Genomic DNA, 22,357 nt, shown 5'->3' on the forward strand with positions numbered 1-22,357 from the left:
GTCAGGAGATGAGTAAAGACGAAAGTCTTCACTCAGCCGGACCTGACACGTTGTTCCCAAACTGCGGTGGGTTTGGGGTGAGGGGGTTATCTATTTATCTTTCTGTTTCTTTCTGTGTCTCTGAGACTGTTTCTGTAAAATCATGTGACCAGCTTCCTCTCTGCTGATATAAAGCTCTGAGCTCTGACTCCTCTCTGCTCTTTCTCCTCAGCATCTCAGAGCTTCAAGTCAACAACACAGGTAAGAAAACTTTGAAAGAAGAATCATGAAATACTTTCAGTGTCAGGATTTTAGGGAAGAAATGTTGTAGGAAGGAAACTCTAATAATAATGTCACAGAATAACATGTAGTGAAATGAAAATAAAAACCAAAAAGCTGACATCTAAGTGTTTTTCCAGTAAATGAGTTCTCACTGTAATAATAATATTGAAAATGTTATACAAGACCAAATACTTTATTAATCCTTCAGGGGAGAAGCTGAGTCTCACCATACAGATAGGACAGACATCAGGTATGACAGTAAAGAATTATATGACAGAGATTTCATTTTTTCTCTCATTATTAGAAACCCAAGTTTTAAAAGAACATATCTGTGACAATATTAATCAGCCTGTTGTAGAGTTCATTGTAATATGACTAAAGACAGACAGAGACGTTTGGCACTAAACAGCATCATTAAACAACTGTCAGCTCAGGATCATGATGTCAGGATTACAGTAGCTGATAGTAACTCTGGGTCTATACCTTAACCAGCATATATGCTTTGTTATTATATATGCACTGTGAAATAAATAAACCAACTCCTATATAAACACATGACATGAAGGAGTAGAAAGAAGTAAAAACGTATTTAATCGTACCCCTCTTCCACTATTCATTAATTGATGATATTTCTCTATATATTCAATCAGTCAATTTTTTTGTCTTTATTTATAAAGCGCCAAATCACAACAAAGTTATCTCAAGGCACTTTACACATAGAGCAGGTCTAAACTGAACTCTTCAGGTTTAATTTAAAGAGACCCAACATTCACACATGAGAGAAAAAACTCCCTTTAAACAGGAAGAACCCTCAGAACCAGAACCAGACTCACAGTGGGAGAACATCTGCCTCGACCGGTTGGGGTTGACCGAGAAAGACAGAGAGAGGAGAGAAAGACAGTAACAGCAACACTGAAAATAGGAGTATGACTACTGATGATAATAACAGCAGCACGCATGGCCATCTATCAGCACCTGGATGTCCATGGCCACAGGCTTCTGCATCCACCTGTGAGACAGAGAGCACAGAGAACTTTGGGGAAGAAGTTTAAGTTAGTGAATGCATTAATAGTACATGAATGTAAATGTATTGAGAGAGGGAGGAGGGGGAGAGAGGGAGTTCTCCCCGGCAGTCTAAGCCTATAGCAGCATAAACTAGGAGCTGGAGCCCTAACTTTTAGGGCGCACTCACACTAGGGCCAGTTGTTCCGTACCGTGCTGAAGCACGGATGTGCCCCCTCCCCTGTCCCCCGCTGGCCCGCACTCACATTACTCAAACCCAAATGTACTCAAGCACACAGCCGATCAATTAACACAGCGCATTATGATTAAAAAATGCAAGCTTGCTCTTCTGAGTCCTGCCTGTGTAGTACGCAGTACTAGATACTTGTGTAAAAGCAGACGTCCTGATTCAACTCTTTACTCCAGTAAAAGTAAGACTTAGTTTAATGACTTAGAAGTCACCAAATGACTTTAACGAATGTTGTTAGTTTATATAATGCAGATCAGTAAAATATTACTTTTATGAGGGTCACAGCGTCACAGATAATAAACTTAGCATTTCATAATTGTGGTAGCAGCGGTGCAGCAGATGTAATGAAGTCCACGCAGCACGCTGGATGCAAACTAATATCTAGTGCGCATGTGTGACCAAGTGTAACATGCCTAAGTACACCTCTTCCAATCGTACCGTACCAGGGAAGTGTACCGTACTCAAGCACGGTACACTTGACCTCACACTAGCCAAATAATCACGGCACGGTACGATTGCCTAGTGTGAGTGAACCCTAAGCTTTATCAAAAGTGAAAGTTTGAAGCCTACTAGAGCTCTTTGCAGAACTTATGTTGGCAAAACTCTTTGGATTACAGATTAAATGTAAGAGAGAATCTGTCTGTCAGCAAGAGACACATTTCAAACACATTTCATATTTAACAGAATTTGTCTTCATTTCCATGAGAGGCAGATTATTCCTGAGCATCCGGTGTGATATGAGTTACATCATATCAATTTCTGAAAAATTCAGTCTAATAAACAATTTCCATTTTTCAAAAAACATCTTGATCATATTCTGGGTTACTAAATAATGAATTCACAATCAGAATATATGAATAAATACAGACACAAATGTATATTTCTTGCTTCATACATTCATTTCGCTAAATGCTTGCTCATGTGGGAATGTTGGGTCTCTTTATAAATTAAAACTTGAAGAGTACGGTTTAGAACCTGCTCTATGTGTAAAGTGCCTTGAGATAACTTTGTTGTGATTTGGCGCTATACAAATAAAGATTGATTGATTTATTGATTGATTATAAGTGATGTTTGAAACTCCACAAGATCAATAAACTTTAGGAAGTTTTAAAAACTTGCATGTTAGTTAAGTAGTTAAAAGTATCATCCAGGCAGCTTGACTTTGCAGAAACCTTAATGAGCAACATTTCCTCATGATGTTGATATAAAAGCTTCATCCAGGCAGCATGACATTTCCTTCAGAACATATATGCTGTTTCCATTTAGCAGCAAACAAAGATCATTTCTAGGAGACGTTGTTGGCCGAGCGGCTCATTGCTCAAAATGTGCAGCACTGAAACTTTCTCCAGCAGCTTCTTCACACCTTTATTTCACTTTATGATAGTTTTTCATTTTGTCCCACACAGATACCAACACACCTGTTTCATCCTCACCGTGTGGAGTCTCTCTGCCAGATAGCATCATGGCCCAGTGGTGAGTAACATGATCATAAATAACCATTATAATACTGTTAGAGATACAATGTGTGTGTGTGTGTGTGTGTGTGTGTATGTGTGTATGTGTGTGTGTGTGTGTGTGTATATTAAAATGTGACTCATTAGAGCTAGCAGCAAATCACAGCAACGCTGCACAGATCAGTTCATCAGATCATTTTCTCTCTCAGATGACCGGTTCATCATCTGAGAGTTGGATCAGAGGTTAACAGCTGAGACGCTAACAGATTTTCACATGTATGAAAACGTTGCAGCAGATTTACAAACAGGCGTTATTTGGATAAAATGGCCGCATATGGGGAATCGACATGTTTGATTTCTCGCCTGAACATTTTTTTAAATCTTAAAAATGTGACTCATAAACAGTCCCATTGTGAAAATTGCAGCTGCTTTTTATGATGTTATACTTGTGCCACATTAGTGAGAGTGCAGTGAGACTTATCTGAACACGCACTCTGCTCTGTGCGATGTCAGGCACCAGGCACGCTTGCTCACAGCGTCCACAAAACCAGCAGCCAATCACAGACTGGGAGGGGAGGAAGCAGCCTGATTGGCTGTTGAGCTTCCAATCACAGAAAAAAAACCTCCGACACAGTCTCAGATGAGGAGAGATTTTTGTGTTTGGTTTTTATTTGCGGCAACCTTTTAGTGAATTGTGTTATCAGACCGATTAGCATTACTAGCACTAAGGATATATATACGTTGAGATAGCCAAACGGCTAAGTTGCTATGTTGTTGCTATAGACGCAACCCAGTGTCGTTGTGGGAGGCTGCAACATTCAACTCCTTTCCTGATTGGCTGTTTAGCATCCAATCAGACTGCCTCTCAAAACGACATCTATAGCAACAGCATAGCAACCGTCTATGGCAACAACATAGCAACTTAGTCGTTCGGCTAGCTCAACATCTATATATCCTTAGTGCTAGTAATGCTAATCGGTCTGTTAACACAATTCACTAAAAGGTGCCGAAAATAAAAACCAAACACAAAAATCTTTTTTTTTCTGTGATTGGCTGCTGGTTTTGCTTCTGGTCCTCCATAGCATACAGCTTTCATTTTTATGTAGTGCAGCTGAATATCAGAAGGCCTCTGATAAAAGGCTCTGAGAAAAGGCTTCTGCAGGCGTCGTCCAGCGATGTGAAGCTGATTCACATGTTTCTCACATCAGGGACAGAATAGACTGATTGATCTGCAGCCTTTAGTACTGACAACAGAGTAACATTTCTACACAGCTGTGCTTTCATCACAGTCAAAAATACTATAAATAACAGAAGGATACATTTCTATGACAGAAATATAATATAATCAAAACAAAATGTAATGTTTAATTATTTTGGATTTTAAATAATGAAATACTATCATATTATACCTTAAGCAATTAAAACTTACAACAAAGTGAGTCAGCTATAAACAGGAGCAGTTGGAAATAAAATAAGATGAAATAAAACATTTTAATTGTGCTATGGATAAACATTTGTTTAGCGTTATAATGTTCTGCAGGTTATTCCAGTTTGCCAATGCACAGTGTGAGAAACTGGGAACATTTTCCAAGTTCAGTAAAAAACAGCTGTCCCCTGCGATGTAGTCCAATAACCTGAGTGTGTATGATAAGAGCCCACATTAAAACAACAATAAAGTGATGTTATAGGAGTTAAAAGGCCAGTAATGGCTTCATAAATGAATGAAACCCAGTGTTAACCACACCTTACAGAGAGAGAGTGGGCTACCCACCTCATCACACAACTCATGGTGATGTGTACTGTAAATACCACCAGTGATAAATCTTAATGCTGAATGGTAAACTGTGTCCAAGTTTAAGCTGAAGCACGCATGAATAAAATATCATCATAATGTAATAATGATAGAAAAGTTGCCTCAATACCATTTTGTTTCTTACTTTGCTCGCCAGATTAATCATGATATTTAAAGGTTATCTATCCAGATTCCAACTTATATTAAACTTATTTACAGTGACTCTTTCAATATTTGTACTGTATTGTTTCAGTTAAGATGATATATATATATTTATTTATTTATTTATTTATTTATTTATTTATTTATTTATTATTATTATTTTTTCTTAAGATTTCTTCGGCACAGACACCTTTATTTAACAGTAGACAGACAGGAAACAGGAGAGCGAGGGGGGTTGTGACATGCAGTATTCGAACCGGGGTCAACTGTGTATGTGGCATGCACTCTAACTACTCGACCACCTGCGCGCCCTAAGATGATATTATTATAATTTATCTGTTTGGCTCTGGAGAAAAGCATTAATGTAGTTTTGTCTGCATTAAAAACTAATTTATTGTTATTGAATGCAACTTATAGATCGGTAAAGCAGTGTTGAAGAGATTTAACAGCAGAATGTATCAGTATCAGCATTACAGTATAAAACAGTAACATTAGCTTTACACCCATTTAATGAAGAAAAAAAACAAACATATATGCACAGGGTGAACATAATAGGACCCAGGATTGAGCCTTGAGGTACACTAAGTTCAGATGTGACATTTTGTATAGTAATACACTATTGTCTGTCCATGAGATTATTCTAAAACCATCTGAAAGCAATTTCATCAAAGCTGATACCATGAAGCCTTTTTAAAAGTAATGCATGGTTGGTTGTATCAGATGCCTTCTAAAGATCAATAAAAAGAGCTGTACAGTGTTTCTTTGTAATGTCACGACAAACAAGTAACAGTGCTGTGCTTTTCTCTTGCTTTGCAAGATAATTTAGAAATCAGCAAATATAACACTTTACTTCGATTTAATATGATTTTGTATTACTTTTAACTACAAATAGAAAATAATTGCTGATGTACAATAAGGGAAAGGTACATATATCTAAATAAAGATTATATGTGTATTAAGCAGTTCTCTATTTTTTCTTCACAATCAGTAACATTTCATCCACGTATAAGGACGTCATCTCCAAAAGTACTCTGATCTCTTCAGGATCTCCTGCTGTCTACCAGCTGAGACCAAATGAAGAGAAGTTTGGGACTCTGACAAGAAAAACTGTTGGAGAGAAAAACCTGAACAAGGAAAACAGAACCATCTTACTTGTAGGTGAAACAGGAACAGGAAAATCTACTCTGATCAACGCTCTGGTCAACTACACCATGGGAGTGAAGTTTGAGGACAACATCTGGTTTGAGATCGTAGAAGATGAGAAGAGAGGTCAGATAGAGAGTCAGACATCAGATGTGATAACGTACAAGATCTTTGGTTATGAAGGTAAAACTCTGCCCTACTCTCTGACCATCATCGATACTCCTGGATTCGGAGACACCAGAGGGATTGAACTAGATGCCATAGTCAGTCAAAGATTATTTGACTTGTTCCGCTCAGTCGATGGAGTTCATGAACTTTCTGCAGTGGGTTTGGTGGTGAAGGCGAGTGAGAATCGAGTGAGTGATCGACTGAAGTACATTTTTGATTCAGTGACGTCTCTGTTTGGGAAAAACATTGAGAAGAACATTGTCGCTCTCATTACAAACTCTAATGGATTAACACCTGAAAATGCTCTGAGAGCTCTTGAAGCTGCAAACATTAAATGTGCCAAAGATGAAGAGAATGAAACTGTTCACTTCCTGTTTGATAACTGTCAGAGAAAAGAGAGAACAAAGAAAGCCAAGCTTGCTTTAGGGAATGCATGGAGGACAACGGAGGCAGGAATGGAAGAATTCACGAACTTCCTGAAAGAATCTAAATCTCAACAGTTGATGACAACAGTTGAAGTGTTGAAGGCACGGATCAGGATAACAGCCTGCATCCAAAACCTGCAGGAAAGAATCCAGCTGATTGAACTAAAACAGAGAGAGACCCAACAGACTGAAGAAGCTGTGAAGAAACATGAAGAAGAGATGAAGAAGAATGAAAATTTCACTGTAGAAGTTGAAGAGATTAAGACAGTAAAAGAAAACATTGATTCCTGGTGGGACAATAAAGCTGTCACCTGCAACATCTGTGAAGAGAACTGTCACTATCCTGGATGCACACTAGCCTGGAGTCCTTCATGGTGTGAGGTCATGGAAGATGATTACTGCACTGTCTGTACCAATGAGTGTCCTGCATCAGATCATGTGAAAGAGGAGTGGATTTATGTGAACAAGACCAAGACAGTGAAGAAGACCCTGAAAGACGTGAAACAAAAGTACGAAGAGAACAAAGCAGAAAATGAAAAGGAAAAGAGCCTTTTGGAAAATCTTCAAACAGAGATGGAAGAACTGACAAAAGAGAAGATAAAGTTGCTGGATGAGTCCTACCAACATGTTGTTAAACTGGAGCAGATCGCCATGAATGTTAATTCAGTGTCCACTTATGTCCACTTGGACTTCCTGATTGAGAAGATGAAGGAGAGAAGAGACACAGAGAAGGCGAAGAAGCTGGAGGAGATGAAGAGTCGAATGGATGAAGGAACAAAATCTGTGCTGGGGTACATAATTGGTAAACTAACAGCAGCTGGTAAAGCAGATAAAAATAAAATAAAGTAGGTGAACAACATCAGACAGCTGAGTAGACAACAAGATCTACACTGTTCATACAAATGTTTAAACATCACAAACATTATTTCATTATAATCCTTTTAATTACAATGTTGATGTAAAATCTCCATCAGAAAAGAATTGAATCTTCTCTTAAATTTCAGGTGTGTGATTGTGAGAAACAGGAGCTCTGTTGCTGTTTGTTCTTGTAGTTTAATGTTTAATTATGGACGTCTGGTCACTGTTCAGATTACAGAGGAATCATTTGTTGATCCACATCAGTCAAAGCAGAGCCACAATCTGTCTCACAGTAACAGCAGCTGTTGCTTTTCTTCTTATCAATACTCTGTTTTTACATCACTTCCTGTCATAGTTGAGCCTCTTTCCTGCTCTCAGCTTCAGTCATCAGATCAAAACACAGCATCAGTGTGTTCAGCTGCATTTCAGTAACCAAGAAACAAGAAGCACACACCTGCTCTCAGTAGTTGGAGTAGGGGATTATAGAAACCTGATGGACATTTCTCTGCCATGTTCACACAATCTAATTGTTTCTATTTCTTACTTTTATTTTGACTTTAAGTTTTGATGCATATCTTTTGCTTATATTTTGATGGAGTTTAAATAGCACTGAAGAATAGTTTTGTTTTATATGTAATATTTTTATCATGTATAAAAACTGTATTTTTGATATTTTTTTATTTTTGTTTTAATTTACACACAACTGCACAACGCAGGCAAGTGCTGAACTGAGTTTTGCCATGCTTACATTACATTTATAACTGACTTCAAATACCTTATGTTAATCATATTATATCTGTATAATCACTGTGGAATGATGCTAAATGCTAATTGATGAGGACTTGGGTTGATTGGAGGTGTGGGAACACCCAAAGGGAGGATTATGTGGTTTTGTATTTGCTTCTGTTTGATCAGATTTTCTTCACGTGTATTTGAATCATACAGCTTGTAATGATGAGTTTAATATTTCAGATCACACAGGCCATGTGGGAACACTTGTATTCATTCATGTTGTTTATTTTCTAAGCAGTGATATTTGAGTGGTTGCAGTATATTGTGTTATTCATGAAATCATTTTTCTGTGAATGATGAATAAAATGTGAGCTTGATGAAATCAGTTTGCTCAGAGTGTCTTCACTGGATCATCAGCTGCTTTCTGAGTCTGTTGAAGCTTCTGCTGAACTTTGTTCATTAAATGTCTGTTTGACTTTATTCTGAGCAGCAAGTCTGACAGAGACTCAAAGAAAACACAGCTCACAGCATCATAATGAACATATCCTGAAGAATATTACATCCACTCTGGATAATGATGTTTTCTGTAGTGACCACTAGATGGAGCCACAGCTGATGTGGACTGAAGGAAACCTGAGCACACTGACCTGATATTACAAGAAGGATCAAGGGCCCTATTTTAACGATCTATAGCGCATGGTGTGAAGCGCGTGTCGCAAGTGCCTTTTGGGCGTGTCCAAATCCACTTTTGTTATTTTAACCGGTGGCATGGTCCAAAAGGGTTGGACTTAAGTCCCCTCTTTAATCATAGGCGTGTTTTGGGAGTAACGCGCAGTAAACCAATCAGAGTGTCATCTCCTATTCCCTTTAATATCCAGGTTTGCTGTCACCTTTGCGGATTGTTAGTTTGATGGCGGATTTTAATAACAGTGACATATGCGCCAGTGACTTTAGACCTGTTTTTTTTTTGGTCAGTAGAGGAATCGCTTTCCTCTGCCTCAAAATAGCAATGTGTCACCAATGCGCCTGACCAGACCTCCTTTAGAGACCAACACGTCTATAGGCGCACAGACCGGTGCAAGTGCATTTGCTATTTAGACAATGTGAGCGCAGAGCGAGAAAATGATAACTGCGCCGAGGGAAACTAACAGAGGCAAGGCAAGGCAGTTTTATTTATATAGCGCATTTAATACACAGTGGCAACTCAATGTGCTTTACATAAAACAAACATTTAACAGAAAAATTAAAAAAAAAACATGGAATTTGAGAAATAAAAATAGAAACATAGAAAGAGAGAGAAATAAAATACTATAATAGAGCATTAAAAATAAGATTGCAGCATGAAAATAATGATTTGCTTTAAAATCATTAAAAGGACAGAGTGCAAATGAAAGATTAAAATTTAAAGTGCTTTGAAATAAGAGCTCAATCATAAGCACAGGAGAAGAGAAGTGTTTTTAACCTGGATTTAAAAAATATTCACAGTTGGGGTTGATTTCAGTTCTGCTGGTAGTTTGTTCCAGTTGTGTAAAAGCTGCTTCACCATGTTTAGTCTGAACTCTGGGCTCCACTATCTGACCTGAGTCAGTAGATCTCAGAGCTCTACTGGGTTTATATTCTACTAACATGTCATTCATGTATTCTGGACCTAAACCAGTCAGTGATTTGTAGACCAGTAGCAGAACTTTAACATCTATTCTATAGCTGACTGGGAGCCAGTGTAAAGACTTTAGAACTGGAGTAATGTGATCTGATCTCTTTGTTCTGGTCAAAACTCGGGCTGCAGCGTTCTGAATGAGCTGCAGTTGTTTAATGCTTTTTTGTGGGAGTCCAGTCAGAAGACCGTTACAGTAGTCGAGTCTACTGGAGATGAAAGCATGAATCAACTTCTCCTGGTCTGTTTGAGACATAAAACCCTTCACTCTGGATATGTTCTTAAGCTGATAGAAGGCTGTGTTGGTGATTGATTTGATGTGACTGCTGAAGGTCAGATCTGAGTCTATCAGCACGCCACGGTTTCGGACTTGGTCGCTAGTTTTTAGAGAGAGTGACTCGAGATGTTTACTGAAAGCAATCCTCTTCTCTTTATTGCCAAAAACAATTACCTCAGTTTTGTCCTGATTTAATTGAAGGAAATTTTGGTTCATCCAATTTGTTACTTGCTCTAAACAGTGACACAATGACTGTATTGGACTGTAGTCATCCGGGGACAGTGCTAGGTATATCTGCGTGTCATCTGCATAACGGTGATAGTCTACATTAGAGTTCTGCAGAATTTGACCCAAAGGCAGCATATATAGACTGAACAGAAGGGGTCCAAGAACCGACCCCTGAGGAACTCCACATGTCATAGCCACTCGATCGGATTCGTAACTTCCAATGGTCACAAAATAACTCCGCTCCTCCAAGTAGGACCTGAACCATTCTAGGACTGTTCCGCTGAGTCCTGCCCAAGTTTCCAACCTGTTCTACAGTAAACTGTGATCCACAGTGTCAAACGCAGCACTGAGATCCAACAGGACCAGAACTGAAACCTTGCCTGAGTCAGTGTTTAACCTTATGTCATTTAACACTCTAATAAGAGCTGTTTCTGTACTGTGATGTGGTCGGAAGCCTGATGGAAATTTGTCAAAAAGGCCACTGGAGTTCAAGAAATTGCTGAGTTGATTAAAAACCACTTTCTCAACGATCTTGGCTGTAAAAGGAAGATTTGAGATAGGTCTGTAGTTGGTTAACATGGAAGCATCCAGCGTTCTCTTTTTTAAGAGTGGCTTAATGGCTACTTTTAGGGGTTTAGGAAACGTGCCTGATTGAAGTGAGCTATTTATTATTTGTCGCAAATCTGTTAGTTTTAAATAGTTTTTAAAAAAGTCTGATGGCATTGGTTCAAGACAGCATGTTGATGGTTTTAGATGCTGAACTGTTTCCTCTATGGTTTTTTGGTCAACTGTTTTACATTCTGACATCGCAGTTGAGTTATTCCTGGGAAGTCTTAGGGATTGCGTCTTTTTATTGTTTTGTTGATTTGTGTTGATATTTCATATTTCAAAAGCAAATTCATTGCATTTATCTGTGGAAAGGAGTTCTGGAGCTATCTGTTTAGGGGGGGTTGTAAGCTTATCAACCATAGCAAACAGAGTGCGAGTGTTGTTGATGTTCTTATTAATAATTTCAGAAACGTGTCGCTGTCTAGCTTTGAGTAACTCATAGTTAAAATGACAAAGACTTTGTTTGTAGAGGTCAAGGTGAATTTGAAGTTTAGTTTTTCTCCACTTACGCTCTGCTTTCCTGCATTCTGTTTTTAAAGCCTTTACCATCATAGTGTTCCTCCACTGTGTTTTCTGTCTGATCAAGGTTGTCTTAGTTTTAGTTTTAATAGGTGCAACAGCATCCATGACATTTGAGATTTTCAAGTTAAAATTATCCAGGAGTTCATCTACTGACTCTGCACTCACAGTTGGTGACATAGCTATAGCCTCCATAAACTTTGCACTGGTATTCTCATTCATGTACCTTCTCCTAACAGACACAGAGGTTAACTGAACATTTGGAATGATCTGTAAGTCAAACATCAACAGAAGAAATGTCCTTTCACATGTTGCAAGAGGCCAAAAGTGTCAAGTAGAGCAGAGAGTTCTTTGGCATTACTGTCCATGTTATTGTCTAAGTGAATGTTAAAATCCCGTTATGATAAAAAAGTTGTAGTCAGTGCAGATAACTGACAGCAGTTCAGCAAACTCATCAATGAATTTTCCTGAGTATCTTGGAGGTCTATAAATGATTAAAAAAAGAACTTTTGGATCACCTTTTAATAAAAAAACAGAGATATTCAAAAGACCTAAAATCACCTAATGTAATTTCCTTGCATTGAAATAAGATTTAAAGATGGCAGCAACTCCCCCGCCTTTCTTACCAGTTCGGCACTTGTTCATAAAACTAAAACTTGTTGGTGCTGCATCATTGAGAATAGCACAACAGCTACATTCAGTCAGCCATGTTTCACAAAGACACATGCGCCATGCCAGCCATCCACTGTGCGCCGACCACAAGATGGGAACCAAAGTGTTTAAACAGTGCACACTTCAAGTGTCTTGCAGTACTCATCTACAAACTAGAAACTGAGACTTTATCAAGTTATATTAAATTCTAAAAACTGAACATCTGCATGGTAGAGAAACAATAAATTATACATATATACGTATATATATATATATATATATATATATATATATATATATATATATATATATATATATATAAATAATGGAAAACAAATAAAATCAACAACAAAAATGTAAATAATCAGCAAACATCAAGGTAGTAAAGTTTCACATTATCCTGCAGGTGGAGTCAGACAGTCCACATCTTTTAAAAACAATCAATTTCAGATCACTCACTTCCTGTCTGAAAGTAAAAAAGTGTGACCACCAGTCACTTGTCACTGTCTCTGTGTGTAAATAGAGTTAAATTGAGTAATTCCTCATTTTTTCCACCAGGTGGAGAGAGAGTCCATGTTGTTCATTGAGCAGCATCACAGAGAAATCACATTCATAAACTATTAACAGTAATTTTAGTTCATTAGTGTTTACTTTATTACGTAAATTATTTTCTATTTTTATGTGGAATATTTTTATATATTTATAAATATTTACAGCTCATTTAGTCATCAAAATCATCATGTGAAACTTTATTGCCTGGATGTTTGTTGATTGTTTAGTTTTTTCTGATTAGATACATTTTTATGACAGAAATATAATATAATAAAAAAAAAATGTAATGTTTAATTATTTTGGATTGCAAGGGAAGGATACACATCTGTTCATAAAACGTATATTCAAATTAAACTATAGTCTACTTTTTTCTGTTTTTTCTTCCCAACCAGTAATGCCTCATCCAGATACCAGGACATCATCTCCAAAAGTACTCTGATCTCTTCAGGATCTCCTGCTGTCTACAAGCTGAGACCAAAGGAAGAGAAGTTTGGGACTCTGACAAGAAAAACTGTTGGAGAGAAAAACCTGAACAAGACAAACAGAACCATCTTACTTGTAGGTGAAACAGGAACAGGAAAATCTGCTCTGATCAACGCTCTGGTCAACTACACCATGGGAGTGAAGTTTGAGGACAACATCTGGTTTGAGATCGTAGAAGATGAGAAGAGAAGTCAGTCAGAGAGTCAGACATCAGATGTGATCGTGTACGAGATCTTTGGTTATGAAGATAAAACTCTGCCTTACTCTCTGACCATCATCGATACTCCTGGATTCGGAGACACCAGAGGGATCGAACTAGATATCATCGTTAGTCAAAGATTATTTGACTTGTTCCGCTCAGACGATGGAGTTCATGAACTTTCTGCAGTGGGTCTGGTGCTGAAGGCGAGTGAGAATCGAGTGAGTGATCGACTGAAGTACGTCTTTGATTCAGTGACGTCTCTGTTTGGGAAAGACATGGAGAAGAACATTGTACCTCTCATCACAAACTCTAATGGATTAACTCCTAAAAATGCTCTGAAAGCACTTGAAGCTGCAAATATTAAATGTGCCAAAGATGAAGAGAATGAAACAGTTCACTTCCTGTTTGATAACTGTCAGAACAAAGAGAGAACAAAGAAAACCAAGCTTCCTTTAGAGAATGCATGGAGGCTAACAGAGGCAGGAATGAAAGAATTCACAGACTTCCTGAAAGAATCTAACCCTCAGAAGCTGAAGACAACAGTTGAAGTGTTGAACTCACGGATCAGACTGACAGCCTGCATCCAAAACCTGCAAGAAAGAATTCAGCTGATTGAAGTAAAAGAAAGAGAGATCCAACAGACTGAAGAAGCTCTGAAGAAACATGAAGAAGAGATGAAGAATGAGAAGTTCACTGTAGAAGTTGATGAGGTCTACAAAGACAAAGAGCCTGTCAATGGTGGGATGTGGGGTGGATTTAAGTTTTGGGGGATGTGGGACGTTCCACCTCTTTTATATAAAGCAGCTGTCACCTGTAATGTTTGTCTAGAGAACTGTCACTATCCTGGATGTACAATGACCTGGAGTCCCATATTATGTGAAGTCATGGAAGGCGGTTCCTGCACTTCATGTACCAACAAGTGTCCTGCATTAGATCATGTGAAAGAGGAGTGGATTTATGTGACCAAGACCAGGAAAGTTCAGAAGACCCTACAAGATATGAAAAAAAAGTATGAAGAGAATAAATCAGAAAAAGAAAAGAAGAAGAGCCTGATGGAAAATGTTGACACAGTGATGGAAGAACTGACAGCAGAGAAGATAAAGTTGCTGGATGAGTCCTACCAACATGTTGTTAATCTGGAGAAGATCGCCCTGAATGATAATTCAGCATCCACTTATGTCCATTTGGACTTCCTGATTGAGAAGATGAAGGAGAGAAGAGACACAGAGAAGGTGAAGAAGCTGGAGGAGATGAGGAGTCGTCAGGATGAAGGAACCAGAGGAGGGCTGGAGTACATGATTGGTAGACTAAGAGCAACTGGTATAGTAGTTAAATAAACAGCGCTGTAGATGAACAAAATCAGACAGCTGAGTAGACAACAAGATCTACACTGTTCATACAAATGTTTAAACATCACAAACATTATTTCATTATAATCCTTTTAATTACAATGTTGATGTAAAATCTCCATCAGAAAAGAATTGAATCTTCTCTTAAATTTCAGGTGTGTGATTGTGAGAAACAGGAGCTCTGTTGCTGTTTGTTCTTGTAGTTTAATGTTTAATTATGGACGTCTGGTCACTGTTCAGATTACAGAGGAATCATTAGTTGATCCACATCAGTCAAAGCAGAGCCACAATCTGTCTCACAGTAACAGCAGCTGTTGCTTTTCTTCTTATCAATACTCTGTTTTTACATCACTTCCTGTCATAGTTGAGCCTCTTTCCTGCTCTCAGCTTCAGTCATCAGATCCAAACACAGCATCAGTGTGTTCAGCTGCACTTCAGTAACCAAGAAACAAGAAGCACACACCTGCTCTCAGTAGTTGGAGTAGGGGATTATAGAAACCTGATGGACATTTCTCTGCCATGTTCACACAATCTAATTGTTTCTATTTCTTACATTTATTTTGACTTTAAGTTTTGATGCATATCTTTTGTTTATATTTTGATGGAGTTTAAATATCACTGATCAATAGTTTTGTTTTACATGCAATATTTTTGACATGTATAAAAACTGTATTTTTGATATATTTCAGATTTTTGTTTTAATTTACACACAACTGCACAACGCAGGCAAGTGCTGACCTGAGTTTTACCATGCTTACATTACATTTATAACTGACTTCAAATACCTTATGTTAATCATATTATATCTGTATAATCACTGTGGAATGATGCTAAATGCTAATTGATGAGGACTTGGGTTGATTGGAGGTGTGGGAACACCCAAAGGGAGGATTATATGGTTTTGTATTTGCTTCTGTTTAATATATTCTTTATGTGAACAATTACAATATATTGTATTTCATTTAAAAGGAACATGTGATACACTTGTCATAAAAGCTTAAAAACCACTTTATTTCATAATTCATTGTTATTAGTTGGTTACAATTATTTGTATTGGGTGTAAACATGATTAATATGTGAACATGATTTATGTGTGAATTATTTGTGAATCTACAGAGAAGCATTTTGTATTTCTTCTGTTTGATTCTTTAGTTTTCATGGTGCTTATGGTGCTTACAGTGAGAAAGGAGAGCTTGATTAGTCAACTCAACCCAGCTGTACTAATCAACTCACCTGGTGCTGCTCCTGCTGAGCCAGCTCTGCTCAGCCCCTCTAAACTACGACGGTTATAATAGTTCACTAAAACTAAAACTAGCAGTGAAAAAATTATTTAGTTAATTGAAAAAAAAGAGAGTTTTGTAATAAAGGAAAACTAAATAAAACTAAAACTAAACAGCAGATAAAATGATCTCAGTTGTAGTTTTCTTGTAATTGGGCCAGATGCAAGAATATGTTCGTATTTTTCTTCTTAGATCTGTCGTACTTTTCTCGTGAGGTGGAATTTACGAGTGAGCCATGTCGGATTCACTAAACACTCGTATCACCAGGAAACAGTCGTAAATGACCTTCGTAAACATGATGAATCCCACCTGTTCTAAATGAACGCACGTTCCCGAGAATAGTAAATTAACATGAATAACGCCCCCAAAATACCAAATAAGGTCAGACGACCGGCAGGTTGTGGAGAAGCTCCATTCATGAAAATGGCACTAAAGACTAAAAATAAGAACTTTACGAGCTCTCAGACTGAGGTCCCGCTCTCAGAAATAGATCAACAGAAACACAGATTATTATTTAGTGTTAGTGGAATTAAAGGTCCTGAGAAAGACAAAGAATGAGGAAAAATGACCCGTGCTGTGAACGCTGTCTCAGCTGTTGCACCGTCACAGAAATAAAAACAAAAATGACTGAACATGAATTATGTCATCAGCCAGGGAGTTAAACTATTACTAAGATAAGCAATATTTCAATTAAATGAATAACAGTTATTAATAAATAGTCAGTTTATATTGTGGAAAAGTAACTGTGGAAAAGTCGCTTTGTAGTTTCGGCCGCTAATATTTATATTGTACGCTTGCATTATATCATAGTTTCAATTGTCAATTTAAATGACTGATATATCTACCTAAGTTGTTAAATAGCCTACTTCTTTATACTAAATAGCCTAATTATTTTACAAACAGAGTAATGTCATCATGATTATGGATTCAGAAGTGTAATTTAATGAACAGGACATAGTATACACTCCCCCCCCCCCCTCTCTACATCCCCTGTAGTTCACACCCATTACTCAGGGGTCTCTAAAATACTGACAATATAATAATCGCTCAGCCTGCGGATCGACATTATTCATTTCTCTGTTAAGTGGTAGTCAGCATACAGTGATGTTAAAAAGAAAATCCAAGTCAGTTGATTCTGAAGCTCAACTGCTGATGTTACACCTGCTGCTGGACTGCTGTCAGCACAGACCTGCTAACACCCGGGATGACAACGCAGGGCAAGCCGGCAGAAGAAGTTGGAGATCAGGGTACCCGTGTGGAGGTGTTGTGTGTTCATTAAGTGATTATCATATCTTGCTTATAGTATATGATGTCAAACCAATGTTGGCACACTGCCATCAGACAATTAGACAGTAACAGTCATGTTTTATTGCTTTGGAGGACTGCAGGTTGGTTGTGATTGACAGGTACGACAGGTCTGCACCACTCGTAAATTTTGTTCGTACCTAAGAGAAAATCCAAAATACGAGGAAATTGGTGAATGCGGCAAATCCTCGTAAATCACTCGTACGCATGGTTTAAGAACGAATCTGTGCGTACGAGTGGTTTCTTGCATCTGGCCCAATGTCTCCATGGTGACTGTATTGTATCAGAGTGACTTGTTGAGATAACGGGCTAGTACCAGTAGGTTTAGTACCAGTAGGGCTAGTACCAGTAGGACTAGTACCAGTAGGTTTAGTACCAGCAGGACTAGTACCAGTAGGGCTAGTACCAGTAGGGTTAGTACCAGTAGGACTAGTACCAGTAGAACTAGTACCAGTAGGGTTAGTACCAGTAGAACTAGTACCAGTAGGACTAGTACCAGTAGGGTTAGTACCAGTAGAACTAGTACCAGTAGGGCTAGTACCAGTAGGGTTAGTACCAGTAGGACTAGTACCAGTAGGGTTAGTACCAGTAGGGCTAGTACCAGTAGGGTTAGTACCAGTAGGACTATTACCAGTAGGGCTTGTACCAGTAGGGCTAGTACCAGTAAGACTAGTACCAGTAGGGCTAGTACCAGTAGGGCTAGTACCAGTAGGGCTTGTACCAGTAGGGCTAGTACCAGTAAGACTAGTACCAGTAGGACTAGTACCAGCAGGACTAGTACCAGTAGGGTTAGTACCAGTAGGACTAGTACCAGTAGAACTAGTACCAGTAGGGCTAGTACCAGTAGGGCTAGTACCAGTAGAACTAGTACCAGTAGGGTTAGTACCAGTAGAACTAGTACCAGTAGGGCTAGTACCAGTAGGACTAGTACCAGTAGGACTAGTACCAGTAGAACTAGTACCAGTAGGACTAGTACCAGTAGAACTAGTACCAGTAGGGCTAGTACCAGTAGGGCTAGTACCAGTAGAACTAGTACCAGTAGGGTTAGTACCAGTAGAACTAGTACCAGTAGGGTTAGTACCAGTAGAACTAGTACCAGTAGGGTTAGTACCAGTAGAACTAGTACCAGTAGGGTTAGTACCACTAGAACTAGTACCAGTAGGGTTAGTACCAGTAGAACTAGTACCAGTAGGGTCAGTACCAGTAGGACTAGTACCAGTAGAACTAGTACCAGTAGGGAGAACACAAACACAGTGTCAACATTATTTCATCCTTTACAGTTTCTATTTCATCACTTGTTAAACTCACTAAAACTAAAAACTAAATAAAAATTAAAAACTAATATAAATGTATAAACTATAATAACCCGCTGTCCTTAATTTCTTTGGTAATCTTTGGTGTCTCTTCTATATTTCTTTATTTTTGTAGCAAGTAATTTCCCTTTGTTCTTGGCAACAGTGTCTTTTATTGGTTTTTCAATGTCAGTTAAGGCATCCTCAAACTTTTGTTTCATGGCATCTTCCTGTTCCTGGATTCGGCCTTTAAGTTCTTAAGCCTCGTTGGTGACCTGTTCAATAATCAATTAAATTATTTTCAGGTTGAAGTCATGAAGCTCTGCAGCTGTGTGACTGAAGACAAACATGTTGAGAGACAGAAGTGACGATCACAAAGACAACGAGGAGTTTCTGTCACATTTTAATGAATTCATCAACACAGACACTTTGGTTCCTCTGATGGAGAAACTTCACTCAGTACAGACAGAGTTACAGATCATCATTCAACACATCGGCCAATCCTGCTGTGTGATTGGTTAATTGATTGGTTAATTGATTGGTTAATTGATTGGTTAATTGATTGGTTAATTGATTGGTTAATTGATTGGTTAATTGATTGGTTAATTAATTGATTGATTAATGAACTATATCACAACATTTCATCTTTTACCTGCGTATGTTTGACAGAATCTAAAAACATGATAAAAACTGGATGAACAGAGAAGTCTACTGTCACAGTCAAATATGGTCATTTACTTATTTATCAGTGTTTAAGTCTTTCATGGCATCATTATCTGGAGCTTTTCACTCCACCTCCACTACAAAGCTCCTGAATATTTTTGCTATGTCTTCATCTTTAACACACAGTGCCCCCCCCAGCCTCCCATACTGTGACTCTGATCTGTTTACATCGGCAATACAGGTCCAGGGTTTATTCACAGCTACACACCACTTTGAATGATCAACGTTAGCTCCCCATTTTTGGAATTTGGAATGAGGTTTTACAGATAGGATGTTTTGCACATTATATCCATTTGTAGGGCAGTAGGAACCATCACGCCCCTGCTGGCCTCCCCAGGTCTGGAAATTCACATCACTGTGGACCTCGTTTGAAATGCTGACGTAAAGATCTCCAACTGCAACAACATCAGGAGACACGTTACTCAGACTGTTCACATCGGTGGTGAGACGTTATTTGTACTGAACCGTTGGGTACAGGATGCTCAGTTCAGTTACTGTCCAAACAGTTTAATAATCAATGGATGTGTGGAACAATTATTCTGAAGCAAAAGTTTCACCCAGAACATTTTGGCAGTGCACCACTTATATGTAGCATCAGTGTAATCGTAAGACAAAAAGGTAATATATTAATCTGCAATAAGTTAAAATCCTGTTGAAATTAAAAAGCTCATAAAATAAACAATTCATTTTTAAAAAAGCGCTGAGATATGATGAAAAAGACCAGTCACTTTAGATATGAGTTCAAAAACAGTAAATGTGAAGAATTTAAAAATGACTTAAAACTGTAAACTCATCAGATGTCTAAGAAGGGGTTAAAATGTTACATAATCTCTTATTCATTTCATTGTTTGTTTTATTTGTTACAGTTAAAAACTATAATAATCTTTGTCTTCCACTAAGGAGGTCTAGATCTGTCAGGATTAGGGATCCATTATTTTGGTCTGCGCCCACATACGGGGGAGATCGCGCGCAATGTATTTTTGTGCAGATGTACTCTGATTCAACTAAAGTATTGTTGTAAAATATGATTTGAACTGACTTCACTAAAGCTCTGGTTGAGGTGATTATTTATCCCTGTTTTCCAGAGTGCAACATCAGCTGCATGGATGTATTATAATTAGGGTTGTGACGATACACTCAGCTCACGAGACGAGACGAGATTTTAACACTATCTTTAAGAAAACTTCAATGAGGAAATATATGACAGTTCTTTTATTTGAAATCATATTGTAATGAATCACTTTATTTCTACTTTCTAAATATATAAATATGCAGTATGCAGCACTGTGAAAGGTTTCATATAGATATTTTATAGATAGATCATTTTGGTATTTATGGAAATAATCATAAATACAAAAGTTAGATACAATCACAAATACTAAAAAGTAAATTATAAAAAATAGAAACAATTCTAGTATATAAATAAAGGTTAAATAAAGAATCCAATTATCACAAATTATAACATATTGCTAATAAAAAAAGAAGAAATTTAAAATATATATATATATTTTTTTGCGCCCCTGAATATTGCTTCGACGACAAATATCGTGCATGAATCCTGCTGTAAATGACCCAGATGTGCATACTGAGCTTTCATTGTGAACAAGTGAGCAACAAGACTAGCATCTGTCAGAAATACACTTCTAAAAGCTGAGACAGCTCACTGTAGCTTTGCTTCCTGCTTTTATTCACATTCACTTTGTGGATATGAGTTTAAACACCACAGATTCAGTGACTGGATGTTATTTATAGGGCTACATTCACATTTATCCATTTAATCAGCAGTCAATCAAAAACTATCAAAGAAAACTTCTCAGTTCATGTCAACTTGTGTCTTCCCTGATTAAAATATTTTAAGCTTGTCTTTTATCTGTATAATTGAAATGTCTGCATGTACTTGTGTTTATTTGCTTTAAGGATGAATAACGTTTTTTGAATTGAACTGAAAGCAGTGATATGAAAACCATCTCAAGAGTTTAAACAGAAACATGCAGGAAACTCACCTTCTGGTTGAGCTGACACTAGTTTAGCAATGCTGTGAAACTTCTTCCCTCCGCTGGATGTCAGCTGTTGGAACTTAGGAGGGTTCTTGCATTTTTTTTGTGGAGTATCGTGTACTTTGGTGTTCTTGGTTGTGACATCTTTAAGCGTCTTAAGGTTTAAGGTTTGTAGATGATCATGATCAAATGGGAAAGCTCTGATCTTCTGCAGGTGTTCACCTGAAAATATGAACAGACACATTTATAGTATAATTCAATCCAAACACTGAGACTAATACACAGTAAATATGAAGATGGATTACCGATATGTTCAAACTGGTCGTAGTTGAATGTTACACAGATGAATATCTGAGCGTTTGTTGCTCCACTTTTAGGCCAGAAAGTCTTTGGATCCCTGCTATAAGGGAACTGTGGTGTGCTGTGTAAGAGCCAGACTCCTTTCTTGTTCTTCTCCACCATCACAACTCCTGTGAACATGAACAGTAAGTCAGCAGCTCATCTCAAGCAGCTTCACCACACTGACAGAGCTGAACCCCAACTGACCCAAACAAACGGTCCTGGACCAGGTGGACAAATAAGAAGAAGAAAAAGACATGTTCCCTGTGAGAGAGATGCTGTATCTGCTCACCTTTACTGTGACCAAATGAGGCAGTAGGTCCAGAACTCCCTGCAGCCTGTGAAGAAGAAGAAGCAGAATAACCCTCCACAGCTTGATCCTCCGGAGGCTGATCGTCAGGAGGCTGATCCTCTGGAGGCTGATCCACTGGAGGCTGATCCTCTGGAGGCTGATCGTCAGGAGGCTGATCCTCTGGAGGCTGATCTTTAGGAGGCTGATCTTTAGGAGGCTGATCATTGTAGCTGATGAATCCAACGTTTGGTGGCTATAAATAATAAAAAACCCAGAAGAAACAACTTTTTAAAGTTTCCTGGATCTGTTGATGGTCACATGTTCAGAAAAACAACAACAACAACAACAACATGTCTGT

The 22,357-nt window shown here is 38.0% G+C and overlaps 1 protein-coding gene across 1 annotated transcript; it reads left to right on the forward strand.

The window, feature by feature from the left end:
* The first annotated feature begins 209 nt into the window (after positions 1 to 209).
* Positions 210 to 14,934, forward strand: LOC133995659 (septin-5-like). Its single transcript, XM_062435136.1, has 4 exons — positions 210 to 240; positions 2,920 to 2,986; positions 13,130 to 14,271; positions 14,927 to 14,934. Exons 2-4 carry the CDS (start codon positions 2,976 to 2,978, stop codon positions 14,932 to 14,934), a joined length of 1,161 nt encoding a protein of 386 aa, XP_062291120.1. The 5' UTR covers positions 210 to 240; positions 2,920 to 2,975.
* Positions 14,935 to 22,357: the final 7,423 nt, after the last annotated feature.

Source organism: Scomber scombrus, chromosome 15 (assembly GCF_963691925.1).
Source record: "Scomber scombrus chromosome 15, fScoSco1.1, whole genome shotgun sequence".
Taxonomy (NCBI): domain Eukaryota; kingdom Metazoa; phylum Chordata; class Actinopteri; order Scombriformes; family Scombridae; genus Scomber; species Scomber scombrus.